This window comes from Pezoporus wallicus, unplaced genomic scaffold (assembly GCF_028554395.1).
Source record: "Pezoporus wallicus isolate ANWC-B61680 ecotype Strahan unplaced genomic scaffold, APGP_CSIRO_Pwel_v1 contig_13737, whole genome shotgun sequence".
Classification (NCBI taxonomy): Eukaryota; Metazoa; Chordata; class Aves; order Psittaciformes; family Psittacidae; genus Pezoporus; species Pezoporus wallicus.
The window spans coordinates 522,060-542,952 of NW_026641629.1; the positions used below are offsets into that span (position 1 = coordinate 522,060).

A 20,893-nucleotide genomic window follows, 5' to 3' on the forward strand; every position below is an offset into this window, starting at 1 on the left:
CTCAGGTGTTCAGTGGGTGTAAAACGTCCATGTTCTCGGGGCTGTGCAGAGGCAATGGGATGTCAAAGTCCCGCCGCATCCCGCTCCCGTGTGCTCTGATTTATGGAGTTTGCTCCAGTGTCGATCCATCACAGAAGGTAAGGTAAAGGTCCTCAAGTCTGAAATGAGCTCCTGAAGTCAGCATCTCCAGCGAGCTGATGGGTGTTAAGGACGTCTCCCTGACACATAAACACCTTGGCACTTGGGCAAATGCTGGACTGGAAATTGTTCCGTGCAATGGGTGCTGTAAATGTTCAATTCGTAATTTATCTCTGGTACGGCAAAAGCGTCAGAGCGCCTCAGGGAGGCGGTGCAGGGCAGCACTGGGTGCTGCAGGATGCGTGCAGGGAAGATGTCCCTGTGAAGGTGCCTGTGCTGCAGGACTGGCCACACTGTTCTCGCAGTCCTTAGAGGATGATGGAGAAGGTGTGTGAGGCAGACACCTGTCTGATGTGGACTTGCTAGAGGGGCGCCGAGTGGTTCATTATGCTCTGCAAACGGTATGGAAGGGTGCTGGATCCTGGATAATGGGGGAGACGCCAGCCCCAGGGAGCCAGAGCCCAGTGCCAGGCTATGGCAGCAGCATTTGGCTGCTGTCAGGAGCCGGTTCCTGGCCAGGGCAGCCGTGCTGTGCCGAGCTCAGATGGATGGGAGCGACCTTCAGAAAGAGCTGTGCTGATGTTTATTTTAGCAGGGCCCAGCTCCGAGCCGCAGAGCTGGGGTTATTTTTAACCAGGCATCGAGCAGCGTGGAGCCTGGCTCAGCAGAGCTGGGTGACAAATGCTCTGCACCGTGGGGCTGTGCAGCACGGCCCCGTGCTGGGGCTGAGCTCTTAACTCCTTCGGGTCCCGCTGCCCCTCGAGGCTCTCTGTGCGCTGGGGCTGCCCGAGGGCAGACTGAGCTGAGCTGTCAGGCAGAAGCTCTTCCCTGTGAGGGTGCTGAGGCGCTGGCACAGGGTGCCCAGAGAAGCTGTGGCTGCCCCATCCCTGGCAGTGCTCAAAGCCAGGTTGGACACAGGGGCTTGGAGCAAGCTGCTCCAGTGGAAGGGGTCCCTGCCCGTGGCAGGGGTTGGAGCTGGAGGAGCTTTAAGGTCCCTTCCAACCCAAAGCATTCTGTGGTTCTGTGTGGTTCTGGGTGCTGGGTGAGGAGCTGCTGGTGCCTCTGATCGAGGGGGTGCTCAGGAAGAGCCAGGTCTGCCTTTAAAAGTGAAAAATAGAGTTTTTATTCAGTGCTTGCACAGTTAACTCATGTCAAGGTAACGTCCCATCCCTCACTGCACGATGGCTGCAGCGACAGGAACGGTTATTGAAGCCAATACCTTGCTTTACCTATGCAGTAGGTTATATGCAGTATATATTCCTAGAGCTATAAATAGCTCTGTTATGTATGTAGCATATAAACAGCTTTGTGCTCACAGTGTACAATCTTTCTGTACCGACTGCATTCAGAGGATTGCAACGGCACGTGTGAGCACACAGAGGTGCCATCAGTGCTGGAGAGGGCTGTTCTGCTCTTTGGTTTATGAGATCCGCCCTGCGGCCGGGGCTCTTGGTGCTGCAGGAGGAGAAGGAAGGGGCTGGCTCGGGGGTCTCTGCTGCGCCCAGGCTGGTGCCCCCGGTTCCCCTCTCCTGCAGCACCCAGAGCCGTGGCTTTGGGCTGGGCTTTGGCCATCGTCCGTCCTCCCACCGCTGGGACCGGCTTGAGCTAAAGCGAGCTGGGGGCCGGCGAGCCCCGGGCTGGGGGTGCAGGGTCTCTGCAGCGGGTGCCCTGGGGCCGCTCACTTGGGCTGGGGCGCGATGATAACGTTGCGGTAGCCCTTGACCCCCATCAGTTTGTCGCTCTCGAAGTCCACCATCAGCTTGTGCAGCCCCGCCTGGGGGGGCACGAAATCCACCCGGAACCTGGCCTCCTCCTGCGGCTCCACGGGCTCCTCGCTGGGGTCAGCAGAATGGACAGGGGTCAGTAGGGTGCCCCGTCACCCTCCCTGCACCCCCGTCACCCTCCCTGCGCCCCCATCACCCTCCCTGCGCCCCCATCACCCTCCCTGTGTCCCTGTCACCCTCCCTGCACCCCCATCACCCTCCCTGCGCCCCCGTCACCCTCCCTGCGCCCCGTCAGCCTCCCTGTGCTCCATCACCCTCCCTGCACCCCCATCACCCTCCCTGTGCTCCATCACCCTCCCTGCACCCCCGTCACCCTCCCTGCGCCCCCATCACCCTCCCTGTGTCCCTGTCACCCTCCCTGCACCCCCATCACCCTCCCTGCGCCCCCGTCACCCTCCCTGCGCCCCGTCAGCCTCCCTGTGCTCCATCACCCTCCCTGCACCCCCATCACCCTCCCTGTGCTCCATCACCCTCCCTGCACCCCGTCACCCTCCCTGTGCTCCGTCACCCTCCCTGTGCTCCATCACCCTCCCTGCACCCCCATCACCCTCCCTGTGCCCCATCACCCTCCCTATGCCTTCATTGCTGGGAAGCCGAGCTCCCCATGGTGCGGCCAAGGCCCTCCCCAGCAGAGCTGCTCTGAGCCCCCACATCCCTCAGGGACCAGCGCAGCTGCAGCTCCCACTGTCCCATAGCAGAGCCAGGCCCCAGGGCTGCCCTCCGGGGAGGGCTCTGGGCACAGAAATCCACCCGCCCCCATTGCCGGTGGGAAGGAGAAGCTCTCACAGCTCCTTGATCCGCTGCCCGTTGGTGAGCCCGGCGCCCTCCACCACGAACATGCAGTTGTGCAGGGGCGCTGCGAGGGGGTTCACCAGGCTGACCTCGGCCACCAGCTTCCTGTTCTGCATCGGCTCCCCTAAGATCTGCAGGCAGGAGGGGTTGGAGCCAGCACCGCCATGGTCGGGGGCTGCGGGGCTCCCCCTGCCCTGAGCCTGGTGCGGCTGAGCCGGGCCCCTGCACATGCAGGTCCCTGCGGATGCGGGCCCTGCTGCACCAGCCCCAGGGCTCTGGTCACTGGGCCCAGCCCCATCAGGAAAAATCCTCCCCCAAAAGCCGCCTGTGTCCTTACCCTGATCTTGATCTCCGGGTTCTTGATGTAGACATCCCTGATGGCCACGATGACGTCGCCGGTCTGGTACTCGGTCAGGAGAGCCACCACCTTGATGAGGTTGTCCTGGGTCAGGCTCTCCCCGTACTTCTCGTACAGGATGCGCAGGGGCACGCTCCTCTCTGGAGGGGAAGCAGAGCGGGGTCAGGGCTCACCCATGGCCCTGCACTGGCTGCAGTGGGGTGCTCAGGGCTCCTCAGGAGCTTCTCCATGTGCCTCGCCAGGTCGTGGTGGAGCTGGGTCCCTGCAGAACTGTGGGGCAGGGGCACCATGGGGAGGGAGCCCAGGGGCTTCTCCAGCCCTTCGCAGCCGGTGTGGGCAGCCCCATTCCCTGGCAGCCTCCTGCGCTCAGCCCTGAGCAGTGTTTACCCCAAAGCCCTTTGGGGACGGGGCTGTTGGGTGCAGGGGGAAGGCAGCTGGAGGCAGCTGCAGAGCCTGGGGCAGGGCCCTGGGGATGCTGTGACTGCTGGAAGCGAATCCCAACATTCCCAGGGCAGGATGTGAAGTGCTCAGCATCAACTGAGGCTGCATGGAGAGGGATGGGTCCAGCACTGCTCCAGCTGGGTGCAGGGGCTCCCTAAGGGGTGCAGTCTGGGTTCCTGGGGTCTGTATTCCAAGGCAGGAGCTGGGGGGAGAGGCCTCGGGGGCTTGGATTCAAGCTTCAGGGAAAGTGATGTTGGATTTAGTGGAGCAGGGACATTCGTTATTCCCTTAATCCAGCTCAGCGAACACGGAGCGCTGAGCACTGCATTTGTCACTGGCCCGGCTAAGAGGATCTTGGCACCGCGCTGAAGCGGGGCTGATCGCGGGCAGCGGATGCGGATCCCCTTCCAAGCCCTGAGGGCTCAGTGGAAAACTGACATAAACCAAGGTAGGAGGCGGCTGCACCGGTTCGTGACTGCGGCAAAGGAAGCGCCGGGGCCACCCAAGGAGGAGCCACCGAGAGCCCCAGCGCGGCTGCGACCTCCTGGCACCGAAACGGCGCCCGCAGCTCCCCTGGAGGGGACCGGGCTGAGCCGGGGTAATTCCCGCTCCTCCTGCCCGTGGGAAACCCGCCGGAGGTGCAGCCTGGGGGTCCCTGCCCCGTGCCCCGGGGCTGCAGCTGAACACGGGAACGTCGCTGGCCCGGCCCCAGCCCTGCCCTGGCCGTGGGCACGTCCCTCACCTGCGTGGGGCTCCAGGCTGAGGTTGAGCAGGTCCTTCATCCCGCACTGCGGCCCCACGGCGCCGCGGGAGCTGGCGGTGCGAGCGCACAGCAGGAGCCGGCAGCCGCGCTCCGTGGCCGTGTTGTTGCTCACCACGGCGAAGACGTCGAAGTCGCAGCCGTTGTTCGCGCCCTCTGACAGCTTGATCTTGAGGTGCAGGCCCTCGTCCTCCTCCCTGAGGGAGCTCGTCTCGTGCTCTGCCTTCGCAAACACCTCTCTCTCCTTTTCAGACCCTGCAGGGCACAGAAAACTGTGGTTCCAGGGAGGGGATGGCCCTGCTGCAGCTGCAGTAAGGATTCATTTCCCCACTCCTTTTCCCAACATCTCCCAGTGCCGCCCGTACCCTCGGGGTACTTGTAGGTGTGGGTGATGTCCTCCCTGCTGTCCCTGCCCACGCTCTTGGTGCTGATGTTCTTCCCCACAACCGAGGAGTGGATGCTCTTCTTCTGCGACCCGTCGCGCTGCACCACCCAGTACACCACGTCCGCGTTCACCTCCGCGAAGATGAAGGGGACGTCGTACTTCAGGCGCAGGTCGCCCTCCTTGATGGCTCTGACGGGAGCCGGCCCACAGCAGAAAACCCCTGCGGGGACCGGAGCCGCCATCACCACCCGATGCGGTTGCAGTGGGGGGAGCCCCGCAGCGTGGGGCTGGCGGGAGCACCTGCACGGTGCACGCGGTACCTTCGCTCTTCTCCTGCGGTGTGGGGTCCAGTGCCTGCCACCCATCATAGCCGGGTGCCAGGTCTGGACGGGCCATCCAGGACTCCACCCAGCAGTGGAAGTTCCTGCAAGGGAAGCCAGGACAAAGGGGTCTCAGCCTCTCCCATCAGGCTCCAGGGAAGGGGCAAATGCTGCCCCGGGGGTGGGCAGGGGGGACCCACCAGATCATGTCCCTGGAGCGCCGGTCCTCCTCCCCGGTCTCGTTGAGGTAGCGGTCGATGACCAGGTTGCCGTTGGTGTCGTGGGCTGAGTTGTAGTTGGTCACCACCCGAGTGGGGACCCCCAGGCACCGCATGACTGCGGGAGCAGGGCAGGGTGAGGTGGGGCCCTGGGGTTACGTGGATGCCGTCCCACAGAGCCCCAGCTTTGCACAGCTCCTGCCCTTCCCTTTCCCCCTCGGTGGGGCTTCCTGGGACGAGCCAGTTCCCAGTCATGCAGGACCCCATGCGGGCAGCAGCGCGCTCCGGCCTCTGACTGCATCCCGCAGCTGCCTCGTGCTGCACGCGGGGCTCCCAGGGCCAGGGGCGGTTGTAACACTGCAGAGGACGCTGCAGACGGCTGCGAGCCCGGCAATCCCACTGCAGCTTTCTGCTGTTCCTGTCCCCCAGAAAGGACCTCGTGTATCTGTGAGGTCTGAACGCCCACACACGAGCGCAGCCCCACGAGTGCTCGTTTTGCTCGGAGTGGAACCGTGCGAGTGCGTGCGCACGGCTCGGCAGCAGCAGCCCTGGGGGGTTTCTTCCCTTTTGCCCCTGCCCGGTGCCCCGCGGCAGTGAAATCCCCTTGTCTCGGCGGGTTCAGCACTATCGCAACTTGACCTTAAAGCCGTTTCCCTTCGCCGCGCGGAGCCTCCAGCCCTCCCCCTCCGCAGGCAGCGCTAATTGCAGAGCCAGAGCCCTCCTTATCTTCTTTTCCCTCCGTTTCCTGACAGCCCAGAGCTGAACTGCAAAGCATCGCTGCAGGCTGACGGCAACCAGCGCCCGCGCCTGCTGCAGCACAGCGGAGGGCAGGGGCCGGGGGACGCGGGGACCCCCTCCTGCGGCGAAGGGGAGATGTGGGACATCTGCTCTCACCGGTACACGCCACGGCAGCGAACACCCAGCACTGCCCGTACTTGACCGGCTGGCACCCGAAGTTGTTCCACCTCTTGAGAATGTCCACGCTCCCGATCCAGGCCATCGGGCTCATCCCATCCTCATAATGGTTGTCCCAGCGCCCCGCCAGTACCCCCCGGTCCTCGTCGTTACAGTTCACCTGCGGCAGGACAGGGGAGGCTGTGGTGGATGGTGATGGATAAGTGCTGGATGGGTGCTGGGAATGGAGGGGCAGGAGCCGTCTGGTGAGGGGGGAGCCGTGCCCCCCCCCAGCTCACACACGCTGTCACCCCATCCTGCAGCCCTGCAAGAGCTCCCTGGGATGCACGCAGCCATGGTACAAGAGAGTGCAGTGGTGCATTCATCTGCAGCCGCCTGCATCCCGGTGTGCTGGGGCTGCACAGGGGATAGGAAGGTGGATGGAGAGGCCAGAACTGGGTTCACTGAGTGGGGATGGATTTTACAGGCACGTCCTCCTGCCCGGGAGTCTGGCTGTGTCTGCCACCTGCAGCCACCAGTGCGGAGCAGAGGCTGCTCCCTGGGTGGTGTGTGCCCACTTCTGCTGATTCTCTCCTCTTAAAAGGCTTTACACACTTATGGGATGCAAGAGCAAGGGAGAGGCTGTGGCGGGACTCACCATGGCGCTCACCACCCTGCCGATGTATGCGGGGTCATTGCGGCGGGAGCAATCCTTGTTCTGGTCCCTCAGGAATTTGGGGTTTGTGTCCAGCAGCTTCAGGCAGATGGACAAGATCTCATCCTCGAACTGGTGCAGAGCAGGGAGAAAAGGTGTGTGAGGTCCCCATGGTGACGGGGGCTCTCCTGCCTCCACGGTGGTGGAGGCTCCACTGCGAAGCCCAAGGCCAGGGGCTGGATCCTGCTTCCTGCAGCCACCAGGCAGGAATCAGGCATGGACCTGACCTCCAGGAAAACCGATGGTGGTGACTCACGGCCCTTCCCTGACGGATCCCATGAGCACCCCTGGCTCCCAACAGCACAGCTGGAGCTCAGGGAGGTGTCCGGGGCTCCCCTGCACTGGGGCCCAGCAATGGGGGGCTGCAGTCGGGGCGCAGGCGCTGCCTCATTGGCGCTGCCTTATCGGTGCAGCCGGCACCGCGCCCGGAGCGTTATCGGGCACCGGCTCCTGGCACAGCTCCGATAGGAGCTGCAGGGACGCTCCCTCGCGCTGCCCGCTCTGAACTCAGCGCGCCCCTCTTGGAAACAAGATCTCGGTTTGCTTGTCCCACGGATGGGCTGGATCCTCCCAGGGCGCTGCCTTTGGGGGGCTCCAGCCCCCACGTTCTGCAGTGCCAGGGATGGAGCTGGGCTTGGCCAGGGGGGTCCCGTCCCGCTCACCTGGCCGAAGTTCCAGGGGGTGGAGGTGATGTAGTCGCGGGTGCCCTGGTAGATGAGCCCCTGCTGGGACAGGACGTACTCGCGGCGCTCGTCCTCATCCCGCAGGAAAACCGTGTCCTCTGTGGGGGAGAGAGAGATGGGGACAGGGCCCTGCCTCGCGCCCCCCGGCCCCGCGCAGGGTCATCCCCCCCCCAGGGCTGTGCTGGGCAGTGACTGGGGATGGAGCTGTTGGGAAATGAGGCAACAGGGGCTGGAAATGCTCCCGTCTGAAAACACTTCTGGAGAATTTCAGTCCAGTTTGATCTGAGGACAGGAACTTGTCATCAGGCCTGTGCTTTCCTGTCCCATTCTTTCGCTTTCTTTCCTCACTTTTGTTTTATGGAGTCGGGTCTTTTCCCAGGGGGGAAACCTCCCTGGTGGGAGAAGTTAGCAATGGGAACCAGGAGCACTGTTTGGGATCGCAGCACAGCCGTTACTGCTGGGAAAACCCCATTTACTGGAAGTGCTTCCAGAACAAAGCCCAGAACGTGCACCCCAGCACCAGCCCTGGGCAAGCGAAGCTTCCTAAAGCCCCTTATCTCTGTGGAGCCAGCTCGGAGCGTTTGGGATGCAGGAAACCGGCCGGGAGAGGTGGGAGCACCGGGCGGCCTCCCGGGGCACAGGAAGGATGTGGATAGATGGAAACCCCGCTGGCTCTTTCCCAGGAACTTTAAACCTGCAGCTCTGAGCTGCCCTTCTGTCAGGACGCCCCCGTTCCACCGGGTCACTGACACTGGGGAACACCCAGTGCTGGTCCCTGAGCACACAGCGGGGGCTCCACCCGGCGCTGGTGGGGCCAGGACAAGTGAGGGCAATTAGGAGCAATTAGGGCAATGAGGCTTTTCATCCGCCCACCCACCCAGGAGCTGCTGCCGGCGCCTGCTCAGGGCTTGGCATCAGCACTGCAGAGGTGAGTTCCTGCGGGGCCCTGGGGCTGCTGGGATGCGGCGTTGCGTGTTTGGGTGCTGGCAAAGGGGCTGCACGGGTCCTGGGGTGGGGGACGGGGCTCAAGGCCCCCGACCTGCTGCAGGGACCACGTGGAGGTTGAAGCAAAGTGCGGGTTTCTGCTTGGACCCGAGCTCAGGGCAGCGCTGTTGGTCTGCAGCAGTGGAAGGTGCACAGGGATGCTCATGTGGGAACCTCCAGCATTGGAGGTGACGCCTCACCTGGGTGCCAGGGGTTAAAGAGCAGCACAAAGTCCCCAAGGATGTAGCTGGAGCCCTGGTACCCTGTGGAGGCCTCCAGTGTCAGGCTGTAGCGGCCAACGCGGGCGCTGGTGGGGGAGCAGAGAGAGACCGAGAGGGAATCCTCGTCCTGCTGCTGCATCACGGCGCTCCAGCCCGATTCCTCCGGGAAGTCGGTCATGGCAAAGTGGGACCTGGTTCCCGACGTCTCGATGGGGCAGGGTCCTGCCAGGAAAGCACAATGTCAGCTCTCCCGGTGCTCCAGGGGCTCTGGGAGCCCCGCACCATGCGTGCTGCACAAGGGGACCCACCCCATAAGCAGCCCATGGTACTGCCGTGCCCTCTCCAGCCCGTGGTGCCTGCCCTGACGTGTGCTCTGGAGCCGGGCACGTTTGCTGCTCGGTTTGTCAGGAACTGGGGCGCGGGCAGCCCGGCCGTGGGAAGCTCTTGTGTGTCCCTTGCTGTTTGGGAAGGGACAGAGCAAGGGCCTCTCCCCACGGGTGCTCCAGGGCCAGAGAGCACAGCCCCTGGTGCTCAGCGGGGAGCTGCCAGCTCCCCGTGCCCGTGCACTCCGCTCCTGCCGCACCCCCGGACCCAACCCCCGAGCCCGTCCGTGGGGTGCTCTCGGCAGGGGCCCCGCTCCGTGCGCACCGCCTCAGGCGTTGCTGCAGACGTGGGGATTACATCAGTGTCCAGCGCTGGAGGGAGCCGAGGACAGCGCGATCCCTGCGCCCGTCCAAGCCACCTGCGCCCCGCCGGCTCCAAGCCCTGCTCCGGGGCTGGCCCCGGCCCCGGCCAAGCGCGGCTCCCGGCGGTGCCGGTGCGCGGGCAGAGCCGGCCGGGGCCGCGGCGCTGCTGCTCCCCTCGCCCGGGCAGACACGGGGCTGGTCCCCTGCCAGCCCTGGCCGCAGCGTGGGCCGGGCGCCAGCGAGGCACCAAAAATACTGATGAACTCATGAGTGACACAGTTTCTCCTTCTGGGGAGGCCGAGTTGAGCAAACCCCGTCCTTAGAGCAAGGGCCAGTCTGGAGCCGTCATGGGGATGGGCAGCCATGGAGACCTGCCTCTTCCTCCTCCTCTTCCTCCCCCTGGCTCCCCCCTCCCTGCCTGCAAAGCCAGCAGCATCCCTGCAGGGCCCCAGGAGCCTGAGCAGGGCTCTTCAAGCACCGCCTTAGAAATACGGGCTCTGTTCTTGCACGGAGCCCTTCCCCTCTTTGCTGTGGGAGGTGGCACTTGGCTTAGTGGCATCACTGTCTGGGGGGGGGGGGGGGGGGGGGGGCAGGCCTGGCAGCCCCTGACCCGATGGGCCTGTGGGTCTGGCATTGGATGGGATGTGCTGGGATCACCTCCGGTGTGGCACCATGCGCCTGTGTGAGAGCCAAAGCACCTTTGCCCCCGTTGCACAACGGGGCTTCCCACTTGCAAAACCAGCTTGGGACTGCCTGGGATGCAGCACGACCTTGTCACAGTGCGGAGAGCCCTGCATGGCTGCTCTGGCACTGGAGGCAACAGGGAGCTGCTGGTTTAGGTTCAGGTTCATGTCTGTCACCCCATGGTGGGACTGGAGCGAGGAAACCCAGGAGCAGTTTCACTTTGCATTCTGGCCTGACTGCAGCCCCAAAATAACTATTGCCCAAGGAAGAGTTTCATCTCCCCTGTGCCCTGAGCTGGCGGAGGCCAAGCCCCTGCCCGCTGGTTGTGCCCAGCTCTGGCCACAGGAGCAGTCCCAGATGTCACTGCTGCCACTGGGGCTGCAGCAGGAGAAGCCCCTAAAGTGGGGCCATAGGGAGCCACTGGATGCTGCTCCTGGGTACCAGCTCTTGCACCACTCGGGGGCTGCAGCAAGGCCAGGTGCTTGGGGGGCTCAGTGGGAACATTTCCATACTCCAGGTTTTCTGTTTCCTGAGCAGACTGGTCTGGGGATGTCTGAGTGATGGGGGCTGGGGCGGCTGTGTCAGGAGACCCTCGGCAAAAATCCTGTTCCTGAAAAGATTTGCTTTTGCTGGTGTTTCTCAGCAGGGTGAGAGATGTGGTGCAGCCTTGCGCCTGGCTTGGCCACGGGGAGAGGAGGCTTTTTGGTGTATGTATTGCTTCCCTTCAGCTGCCTTGGTACAAAAGCCATGCTCAGCACTGGGCTGGGATGGGGGGACAGGGGCTGTGAGATGGGGCAGGTGCCCCCGTGCAGCGCTGTGATCCCGGGGCAGCTCGGTCGGGGCATGGTGCCACTCACCTGTCTCCACATTGAAGGCCAGTTTGTCCACCCCATCCTCATAGGCCCTGCCCGAGAAGCGCAGGGTGATGGTGAAGGGCTGCCCGCGCCGCACCACCAGCTGCTGCCCGCACATCTCCGCCGTGCGGTGCTCCTGCCCGTTGCGCTCGCTCTGCAGGTCCCACGTCTCCAGCACCAGATCTGCAAAGGCAGCAGCAGGTTCAGATCTTCCCTGTACCCGGTGCTGGCAGACAGGATCGCTATGGCCCCCTACCCCGGGGTTCGGGCCTTGGTGCTGGGGTTTGGAGCTGCCCTCCCAGCCGAGTTCTGGGCTCTATTTCTTGCTCCACGGTGCTGCCCTCCACAGTATCACCCCCTAGGATGGGCTCCGTGTGCTGCCCAAGCTGTTCCAGCTCTGTGGCTCCCAGCATCCTGCACTGGAGCAAAGCCCCCAAACCAAATGAGAGCTGCTGAGATGGAAAATGCCAGGGATGCTTCTGATAGCCCTCTGGCAGCGTGCCCTGTGACTGCCCTGTTACTGCTGTTCCTGCTCTATTTACCGCTGACCAAGTGGCGAGACCGGCTGTAAATCCGGTGGCAAGGAGGGTGTTTGATTGCCGGTCCCAGCTCTCTGCCTCCCAGCCCTGCACGCCGGAGCGGCTGCCAGCCGCGTCCCACCGCCCCAGGCGCTGTGATGCTGTTCATTGTCACTCAGGACCCGTGGCCCCGGGAGGCTCTGCCGGCAGGATAAGCAGAAGCGGTCAGCGCAGGGCACACGGGGAGCTCGGTGCTGACCGTGGGCGATGCTCGGCTCATCGCCCCCGAGCCATGGCTTTCCCTGGCTGAGCCCTTCCCGGTGCCAGCAGTGGTGGTCCCTGAGCCCTCCTCGGGCCGCTGCCAGATGGAAACAGCTGCCCTGGCATCACTGTTCCAGAGCTAAATGAAAGCCCTGCTCCAGCTCTCCATGCATGGGGAACCCGCAGTGTGCAGCCGGGCCCATCACCAGTCCCCACTGCACTGTGAGAGCTGCTGTGACAGTGGGACTGGCCATAAATAAGGGCAAGGTCCCTCCAGCCGGTCCATAGGGACCCTGGAGTAGGGACATAGCACAGGGAGTTCCCTTCTCTTGGTAGGCAGAAGCAGGACTGTGCTACTACTGCACATGAGCTATGTGAGCATAAACCTCACTGACAGCCAAGCGCGCTGCAATGAGTGTGGTCAGAGAGCGGGACCGGGGCTCCTCCTCGTCCCAGGGTTATCGTCCCGAGTGGATTCAGCAAAGAGCAGATTTTAAAGTGCAGGTGCCTCCTCCCAAACTGATCCGTGCCGGGATGCGGGCGTGCAGGGGGCAGAGGGGCCCCGGGCACCCCAGACAGGGCTGGGCATCGGGGCAGGGCGATGCCGTCTCGCCCGAGGGCTGCATGCCCACCGGTGTCACTCAGCCGTGTCCTGGAGCTTCGGAGGCGGCTCTGGGAGGCCGGGGAGTGCCTCTGCCCCTCGCCCCAGCTCCGGAAACCCGCCCTCCTGGAGGTATTTGTGGGACAGCAGCGCTACTTCTGACTGAGCCTCCAGAAACCCTCCTTAAACCAGGGTGGGACGTAGCACACGTCCCCGCTCCCGCTGCCCCCTCGCCTCCGTTAGCACTGAAAGCTTTAAATAGCACCGAAGTTCATTGTGCAAATACCGCCGGCGCTCTGGAGCTGCGCAGGGGAGGGAGGGACTGGAGCAGACCCTGCACAAACCCGCGCTTGTCCGGTTGAGTCCCGTTCCCTCTCCCCTTTCGCTCCAGCTGGGAGTTCAGTGCTTCACGGCTGAAGGTGCCAGCGGGCTCGGCTGCGGGAAACCTGCGAGGAGGGGGGAGCGTCCCTCTCACCTTCGGCCATGGTGTCCCGGTGCTGCTCCTGGTGTTGATCCCGGTCCCGGTCTCAGTGATAGTCCCTGTGCTGGTGCTGGTGCTGGTGCTGGTCCTGATCCTGATCCTGGTGCGAGTCCTGGTCCCAGTGCTGATCGCGTTCCCAGCGCTGGTCCCGGTGCCCCTCCGCGCCCTGCCCGGCGCTCGCTCCCTTTATACGCGGCGGCCGCGCACACCCCCGCGGCCGGGGACGGCGGAGGGCAGAAAGGGAAAACAAGGTTTCCAGGAAACGCCGTGCGTGGGTCCCACCTATTCAAACCACCCAAGCGCCCGGTTCCTGCCCCCCCCCCCCCAGGGCGCAGCCCCTCGCCGCCGCCCCCGGGCCGGGCTGGACCCGCTGCCGGTGGAGAGGAGGGGAAAACGAGCGGAGGGAGGAGAGGGGCTGCGCCGTTCGCACCGAGGTGCCAGAGCTTGGGGAATGTTTTCTCCTTATAAAGTTTCCTTCCCTCCGTGCCTTATCTCCATACCCGGCCATTTCTGGCACGGATACAGCTGCTCGGGATTGCAGCGGCGTCCCTCTTCCCGTAAACGCATCCCTAAAAGACGCAGTGGCCAGAGGGAAGTGTGCTGGAAACTGATGGAAAAACGTGCTGCAAACCTTGCTGTTGCTCCAGGGCCCGGTGCTGTGGGGCGGGGAGCAGGGGCTGATGCTTCCCCCAGCAGCTCTCACCCCCCGCATCAGCCACGGGTCTCTGGCCCCATGGAACCACCAGTGGTACCCCCTGGGACCGCCTGCCTTGGCCTGTCCCTCCCTGTGCCCCCCAAGGGTGACCTGACATGTGTGGGACTGCCCAGCAGGGGCAGAGACCCCACACCTCCATGGGTGCAGTCACAGCAAGGTCTGAGCATGCTGAGAGCAGACACCCAAGAGAAGCCGCATGCGCTGGGCACTCCCGGTGTGGGTCATGCTATGGGGGCACATGGCTGATTTTGCAGCAGTGCTGCCCTGTTATGGCAGGGGGGCTCTGGAAGGGCAGCATCTCTTGGGAAGGAGCTGAGCTGATGCCGGTGCCGCAGCCATGGCCGGGGGCTGCTCCTGCATCACCACCTGTGGGGGAGGCTGGAGCCAGTGCAGCAAAACCCCCCTGGGGGCAAGCTTGGGGCAGCTGGTGGTAATGCAGAAGCTGTCCATGCACTGCTCCACCGTGCTGGGCACCAGGGGCACAGGCATCCCCTGCCCTGTCCGGGCCGAGGGAGGGCTGGGGGCCGTGGATCCCCCAGCCCCACCAGCAGCTGGTTCTGCCAGCCCCGAGCTGGCCTCGCTCCCAGCACTGCTTCCCGAGTACAGGAGCCTTTGTGGTGATGTGCTGCTGTGTTCGGGCTCACCCTGGAGGGTGCAGGGCCTGGCTCTGCCTGTACAAGCCCGTGCTTCCTTACCCTGTGTGACACTTGGATGTGCTTGGTGTGCACACTTGGCCTCGTGGCCCAGACGGGACGTGTTTAATCGGTAGCGCGCAGCACACGGTCCAAAATGGCACCGGCTGCTGCAGAGCCATTGCGAGGAGGCTCTTCCCACTCGCATCAGCAGCAGGAGCGGTTCGTTGCTGTGAGGCGTGTTGGGGTGTTTGGGACCATGTGAGTCAGGTGCTGGTGCTGCTCAGCCTGCAGGGACTCACTTCTGTTGTTTTCTGGCCAAGCACAGAGTGCAAACAACCGTCTGTCCCTGCTCCAGCATCCTGTCAGGAGAGGCAGGGGCTGAGTGCCCGGCTGTCCCCGGGGGTATCCCAGCACCTCAGCGAGGGGAAGCCTCCCTTGTTCCCAGTTTTAGTGTCCACTACCTATGCAGACGCATCTGTCTGCTCAGGCCCTGGGAAATGCTGCCCACGGACGGCCAGCCACACCGGCGGTGCTATTTTTACTCTCCCCGGTAGGACAGGGTTGCATTCAGAGGGTGTTTGTGCTGCTGGATGCCCAAAATACCTCATTTGCTCAAGGTGCCGGGCCGAGGACTGCGCCTCCCCTCGCACCCACCCCGTCCTGGAGCCGCTTCAAAGCGCTGGCTTTGCCCCCCCGGCCCCGCGCGGCAGAGCCCGTGTTTGCTTTGCTGGGTGTGTGCCGGGAGCCGGCAGCGCCCGCACGTCCTGACTCAGGCTCTTGTGCCGGCAGATAAACAACGCTCAGCGGGGACAGAGTCTTCCCTGTCACCGGCTCCGAGCCGCCCGCTGCCGGCGCTGCTCCCGCCCCGGAGTGCTCCGAGGGCATGGACGGGGGACCCGGCTGCTCCTCACCTTGCACACAGCCCTCGGCAGCTGCAGTCCTCGGTGGGGACCCCGGCGTTATCCCATCCCTGAACTGCTTGGTGCTGGGGATGGATCCGGAATGGGGCCAGCAGGGCTGGGCCGGGACCCCGGGGAAAGGTTAAAGGGTGAGAAAGACATTTCTGCCCATGATGACGGGGCCGGTGGGAGCGTTCGTGGCTGACCACAGGGATCCTGCACTGGGATGTGGCAGTGACCCCTCCCGCACCGGAGCTTGGAGGAGCTCTGATCTGTGAGCATGGAAAATACTGCACAGCCCTGGGGTAAACCTGAGCTGCTCGTACCTGGAGGGACCGACCGAGGGCAGTGGTGGCAGACAGGGTCTGTGAGGACACCGCACGTGGAGCGAGGAGCTTTTCCTATGGGAGGAGTGGCTTTTCCAAGGAGAAGCAGATGGCTTTCCCAGCTGGCCCCACAGCCGGGTCCAGGCAGCCCGGTGTGCTCCCGTGCTGCAGTCTGGTGGAAGTGTCCTGGCGTGGTTGCAGCATCCTCTGCTCACAAGGAGGGATGTGCTGGTGGTGGCAGATGCTGGCTCATGGCACTGGCTCATGGCACTCGGCATGCACCCAAACAGGGGCTGCTCCTGAGAAATGGCCAGAGCCAAGGAGCTGAACCAGCATCACCCAGAGGGGCAGAGGCCAATAACCAGGTTGTGGGGACAGCCCTGGGGCAAGGTGTTTCTGAGCGGAGCTGAGGAGGAATTTGTTACACCCCATCCTTGTTCTTGGGCCAAGTCTGTGCTTTTATTCAAGAGAACCACAAATCCCTCCCGGGTCTCATGATAAATCCTTTCCTGAGAGCTGGGGCAGGATTTTCCCACTGCCCTGGTCCAGGCATGAGGCAGCCCCATCCCACAGCCCCAGGGCAAAGGTACCTGCGGGCAGCAGCAGTGATGCGACCAGAGGAGATGAGTGCCAGTGGCCCCAGGGTGGGTGTGAGGCCTGTCCCTTGCTGGGCACAGGAGGGTGCTGCCAGGGGAGCTGTGAGCAGGGATAAGGCGCTTGGCAGCCTGAGCGGGTTGAACCTGGCGTGAGCGGAATTCCAGTCTCCCGGTGTCATTTCCCAGCAGTTTTCTGGACCCCACCCAGCTCCCCTGCTCCCGTGGTGCCGGTTCCACCGCCCGGCTGCGGACAGGCCCCGGTGGGTGTCGTGGGAGGGAACCCAGAGGGGTCTGCGCTTCCCAGCATGGTGCATCGCGTGCGCGGGCTGCTGGGTGAGCGCACGGGTCCGGATGTCAGTGCCTGAGGCTGTGATTCCCGCAGGGCTCACACGCGAGGGATGCGCTTCCCGTGGTCCCCGCCTGCCTGTCCTGTCAGCGCCGTCACACTGGTGTTTTCCAGCAGTCCCTCGGGATGGGGCAGAGCTGGGGTTCAGCCCTGCCCGCCTCGGAGCACACTGCCCTTACCATCCACCCTTGGAGCTCGACCCTTTGGCGCTACCTTTCACCCTTCCTGTTTTCTCAAAGGAAAACCAGTTCCAAGGCATTGCTCCTTTCTTTGGGGGTTCATTTCTTATGGCCACCCCGCAGCTCCCCAGGAGCTTGATGATGGCTGAGACCTGAGTTTGCTCTGTTGGAGCAGGAGCTTGGAGATAAGGAAGCTGCTTTGGGACACCTGTGCCTGCAGCTGCTTCCAGCCCCCTGGTGAAGCCAAGGATGTTGCTTCACGTTGTGGTTGTTCAGCCTCTTGCCCCAAGGGCTCCCTCTGTTTACCTGCTGGAACCCGGTGTCCCGGTCACCCCCGGGAGGGCAGATCCAGGCACGATGGTGTTTCCTCTGCGCCGGGGCCAAGTCTTCATCCTGCACTTTGAAACGCCCGTGGCTGTTTGCGGCTGAGCCCCGTGCCAGGAGCTGTCATCACGGGAAGGGGCCCGTGGCAGCTCCACTGGCACCAGAGCTGATGGGGGCCCTGACGGGGGGTTCATGTCCTGTTTGTGGTTGTTCCTGTGCCACCCATCACCTGTGCCAGTCTCCTTACCCGGGTGAGGGCAGGGCCACGGCTCTGGCTGGGAGCGTGGCTGCCCCAGTGCCTCTTGTCCAGCCCATTTCTTCCTTCCCCTTCCCTCCATGTCACTGTGGTTGATCTCAGTGTCTCTCCTGCCCCCACAGTCTGGAGGGCAGGGCTTGATGGGAACTTGGCAGTGAGGAGGAGGATGAAGAGGAAGCAGAAGACAGTGGTCTTCCAGTAAAGAGAGCTTACAAGAAGCCTGGAGAGGGGTTTTGGACAACAGCAGGTAAGGACAGGCCAAGGGGAATGGCTTTAACCTGCCAGAGGGGAGACTGAGCTGAGCTCTTAGGCAGAAGCTCTTCCCTGTGAGGGTGCTGAGGCGCTGGCACAGGGTGCCCAGAGAAGCTGTGGCTGCCCCATCCCTGGCAGTGCTCAAGGCCAGGTTGGACACAGGGGCTTGGAGCAAGCTGCTCCAGTGGAAGGGGTCCCTGCCCATGGCAGGGGCTGGAGCTGGAGGAGCTTTCAGGTCCCTTCCAACACAAACCACTCTGGTTCTGTGAGTTGCCAACGATGGACAGAGCTGCCTGCTCAGTGCTGCGGGGGGAAGCCGCCCTCGAGAACAGGGGGACAGTGCCCGGAGCTGGGGTCCTCCCCAGACCCACAGCCCATCCCTGGCTCCAGGCAGCATTTGGCATCTTCTGCATTGATCAGTTATTGCCTCTTTTCCTTTGGAAGGAAGCCTTTCCTGGGCATTGCAGAGCCCGTCGAGGGGCTGGACTGGCTGCGGTTCCCCTGACATAACTCCAGCACTTGCCTTTCCTGAAAGGTTACAGCTTAATTGGGCAGACCTGGAGCCATAAATTACGTGCTGAGGGACCAGCAGATAAGGAAATTATTGTGCAATATTGTTGCAAAACCCCTTTTTGGTGGGAGGCATCAGCTGTGGTGTGGGGCAGCCAAGGGCTCCTCCAGGAAACGCTTCACCCTCCAGCGAGGGGCCGGAAATTCTCCTTCTGTTATCAGATAATCTCAGGATTTGCAAAATATCCTTTTTTTTTTTCTTTTGGAAGAAGAACAGGAAAGTCATTGCTTTAGTCAGAAAATCTGAATTCCATCTGGAATTCCATGCTGGAAGATGATTGTTTCTCCATGGCAAAGTGCTGTTCCTCCTTTCCTAGAAACCGAAAAAGTCCCAACTTTTCCAAAGCTCTCCTGGCTATTTAAACACAGGTCAAATGAAGGGTGGTGAGCACCCCCTTCATTTCAATGTGGAAGCTAAAGCAGACTTTGCTTGCCCCAGTTAAGAGGCAGCTTCCCAACACGGCTGTCGAGCCCAAGGCTCAGCCCCGGCCACTTTTACCCTTCACAGGTTTGGGTCATTTCAGCCTCTGACCTTGTATCACCACTGGAAACGGCGCAGGAGAATGGCAAAGCATAAACTGTCCTCTGGGGCACTGGAGGTGTTATTCCTATAAACAGGCAAAGCACTTTGGAATCAATGACATTTTACTCATGGCCGCTGGAGAGGTTTCATCTCCTGAATGATAGGATGGGATAAACGCGATCCCGATCCGGCTGGCACCAGCAGCTCTGTTCGCAGCCTGGCTGGACGGCTCCTGAAGGAATTAGAATAATCAATCCCCCAAATGACAAAAGTATTGATTAGCACTTTAGCCTCTTCCCAGCCTGGCAGCGCTGTGACTCCAGGAGCATCGCAGAGCCATGAAAGGCAGCCTCAGCTGTGGATGGGGATGCTCAGCCAGTGACAGCGCAGCCAGGGGTTTGCATGCAATGATGGCAATACTGTTCTCATCCCTCTTCCTTGCTCTTGTTCAGTGTGCACAGTGGTTCATTTTTGATACCTATTTAGAATCCTAGAACCATGGATGGTTTGGGTTGAAAGGGACCTTAAAGCTCCTCCAGCTCCAACCCCTGCCACGGGCAGGGACCCCTTCCACTGGAGCAGCTTGCTCCAAGCCCCTGTGTCCAGCCTGGCCTTGAACACCCTTTGAACTCCCTGGACATGGCAGGAGCAGCGGGAGGGATGCTCCCCGTCCTGGTGCTGAGCAAGCTGATGCAGCTCCTCACCAGCATGGTCAGCCTTTTCCCAGGGACATGAGTTAACATGGACGATGTGTCCAGCCCGCGCGGCACCGGCACAGACCCCGGCTGGGATGTGTGTGCTGTGCTGGTCGCAGGGCTGAGCTCAGCCCCTAACAAGGCCTTCCAAAGCCAAGAGTTTGTGAAATGCCAGAAGAGAGTTGTTGTCCAAAGAGGAATTTGGAGGTGTGCTGCTGCTTCAGCGCGCTGCAGAGGCGAGAGTGTAATGGGATGATAGAGCACACCAGCTGCTGGAAGAGCAGAAAATGGAACTGCCAGGCTGGGATTTAAATGCTTTTGGAGGTAGAACAGACTTGCAGTCTTGCAGTGAGCTGGGTGCCATCCAGATGGGCAGGGATTTCACCAGTGTGTGTGGGGCTGGGGAGCAGGGACATGTGGATGGATGGAGTGGGGATGGGGAGCAGTGATGCTCGGGTGGATGGCATGGGACTCAGACACTGGGATTTCAGTCAAGCAGTGATAGAAGTGCTGCCAGGGAAGCTGGGGCTTGTGCTGGAGCAGGTTTGAAAACTGTAAGGAGCAAAGAGCAGAGTGAGTAGGACTGGGAGAAGTGAGGGGCAGGAGGTCCCCAGCCTGGGGAGCAGCTGGGATCAGCCTTCATTAATGCTGTGCTAATGACCTGGGCAGGAGCACAGGCTCGGGGGTGCTGGGATCGCAGCCTCCGAGGGGGGCTCAGTGGGGCTTGGCCTGGAGATTTGGCACAAACAAGGCTGAGGGGGGTATGAGTGATGCTCATGAGCACTGGGATGGGCAAGTGCCCTTTGCCGAGGAGCAGCATCACACAGGGCCGCGAGCCATGACCGTGCCGTGCCTGGGAGGAGGGGAGTGTTTTCTGCAGTGGCCTTTGCAGGAGATGCTGCTTCTTCTCCAGTGTCCCTCGATTAGCTCATGGTGAGCTGCCGGCGGGGGGTGGCGCCTGCACATCCTGTCCCCATCCCAGCATCCCAGCCCAAACAGGCGGGATGCGCCGGGGGGCTGGGATCCCCGGGGACCTGGGGCTGGTTTGGATGGTGATGGATCGATGAAGTCGCTCCCAGCTCAGCCAGATCCCCCGAGGCTTTGGGACAGCGCGTTCCCAGTGAGTGGGGAGGCTGGGCAGGAGACACCACCCTCGCGTGTACTGGGGAGGGGGTAGGATGGGAGTGAGAACGGGAGACGGAGGCATTTAACCCCCGTTTAACCCCCGTTTAACCCCCGTTTAACCCCCAGGCAGGGCCTGGATGAGCCAGCAGCGGTGTGAGCAGGAGCATCCAGCCGGCAGCAGGATGCTGGCAGCAGAGCCGGGCTGCGGGCAGAGCTGCGCGGTGGCACCGGGAGGCTTTGCCATGGCACTGGCTGCTGTTGGCCCTGGAGCCTGGGCGAGCAGCCCAGTGCCTGGCTCTCTGCAGGACACAAGGACCACAGCGGGTGCTTCTCTTCGGGTTTATTAGCGTTAATATCGTTAGTCCCATGTCAACGAGAGCACACGCACAAAATGCCTGTTGCTGTCACCTGGCCAGGGCTGCAGCAGCGGTGCAGGGACAGGCAAACTGCATGGGATCAGTGCACCCCAGCCCACATCTGTGCTCCCCATGGATGCTCCAAGCCTGGCTCCTGCCTGCGGGGAACCGCTGTTCCAGGAACTGCTTGTAGAGGTAAGTGCACTTTAGGTGAGGGTTACTACACAGCTATTAGAGTATTAACAGACCTCGTAGCCATGAAGTCAGTGCTGCACCACGGTGGGGTGAGAAAAAGGACAGGAAACTGAAGGATGCTGG

At 62.5% G+C, this 20,893-nt stretch overlaps 1 protein-coding gene across 2 annotated transcripts; it reads right to left on the reverse strand.

Annotated features, from left to right (window-relative positions):
• Positions 1-1,237: 1,237 nt before the first annotated feature.
• On the reverse strand, positions 1,238-12,859 carry TGM2 (transglutaminase 2). Of its 2 annotated transcripts, XM_057424759.1 has the most exons (13): positions 12,773-12,859; positions 10,921-11,100; positions 8,673-8,915; positions 7,468-7,586; positions 6,749-6,877; positions 6,091-6,271; positions 5,179-5,314; positions 4,979-5,082; positions 4,639-4,878; positions 4,256-4,528; positions 3,052-3,212; positions 2,709-2,845; positions 1,238-1,973 (listed from the first exon to the last, which is right to left on the reverse strand). In XM_057424759.1, the coding sequence occupies exons 1-13, from the start codon at positions 12,780-12,782 to the stop codon at positions 1,817-1,819; spliced, it is 2,070 nt and encodes a 689-aa protein (XP_057280742.1). In that variant the 5' UTR covers positions 12,783-12,859; the 3' UTR covers positions 1,238-1,816. The 2 variants fall into 2 exon arrangements, with proteins under 2 accessions (XP_057280742.1, XP_057280743.1); XM_057424760.1 differs by lacking the exons at positions 10,921-11,100; positions 12,773-12,859 and having other exon boundaries at positions 6,749-6,995; positions 8,673-8,814.
• Between the last annotated feature and the right edge of the window lie 8,034 nt (positions 12,860-20,893).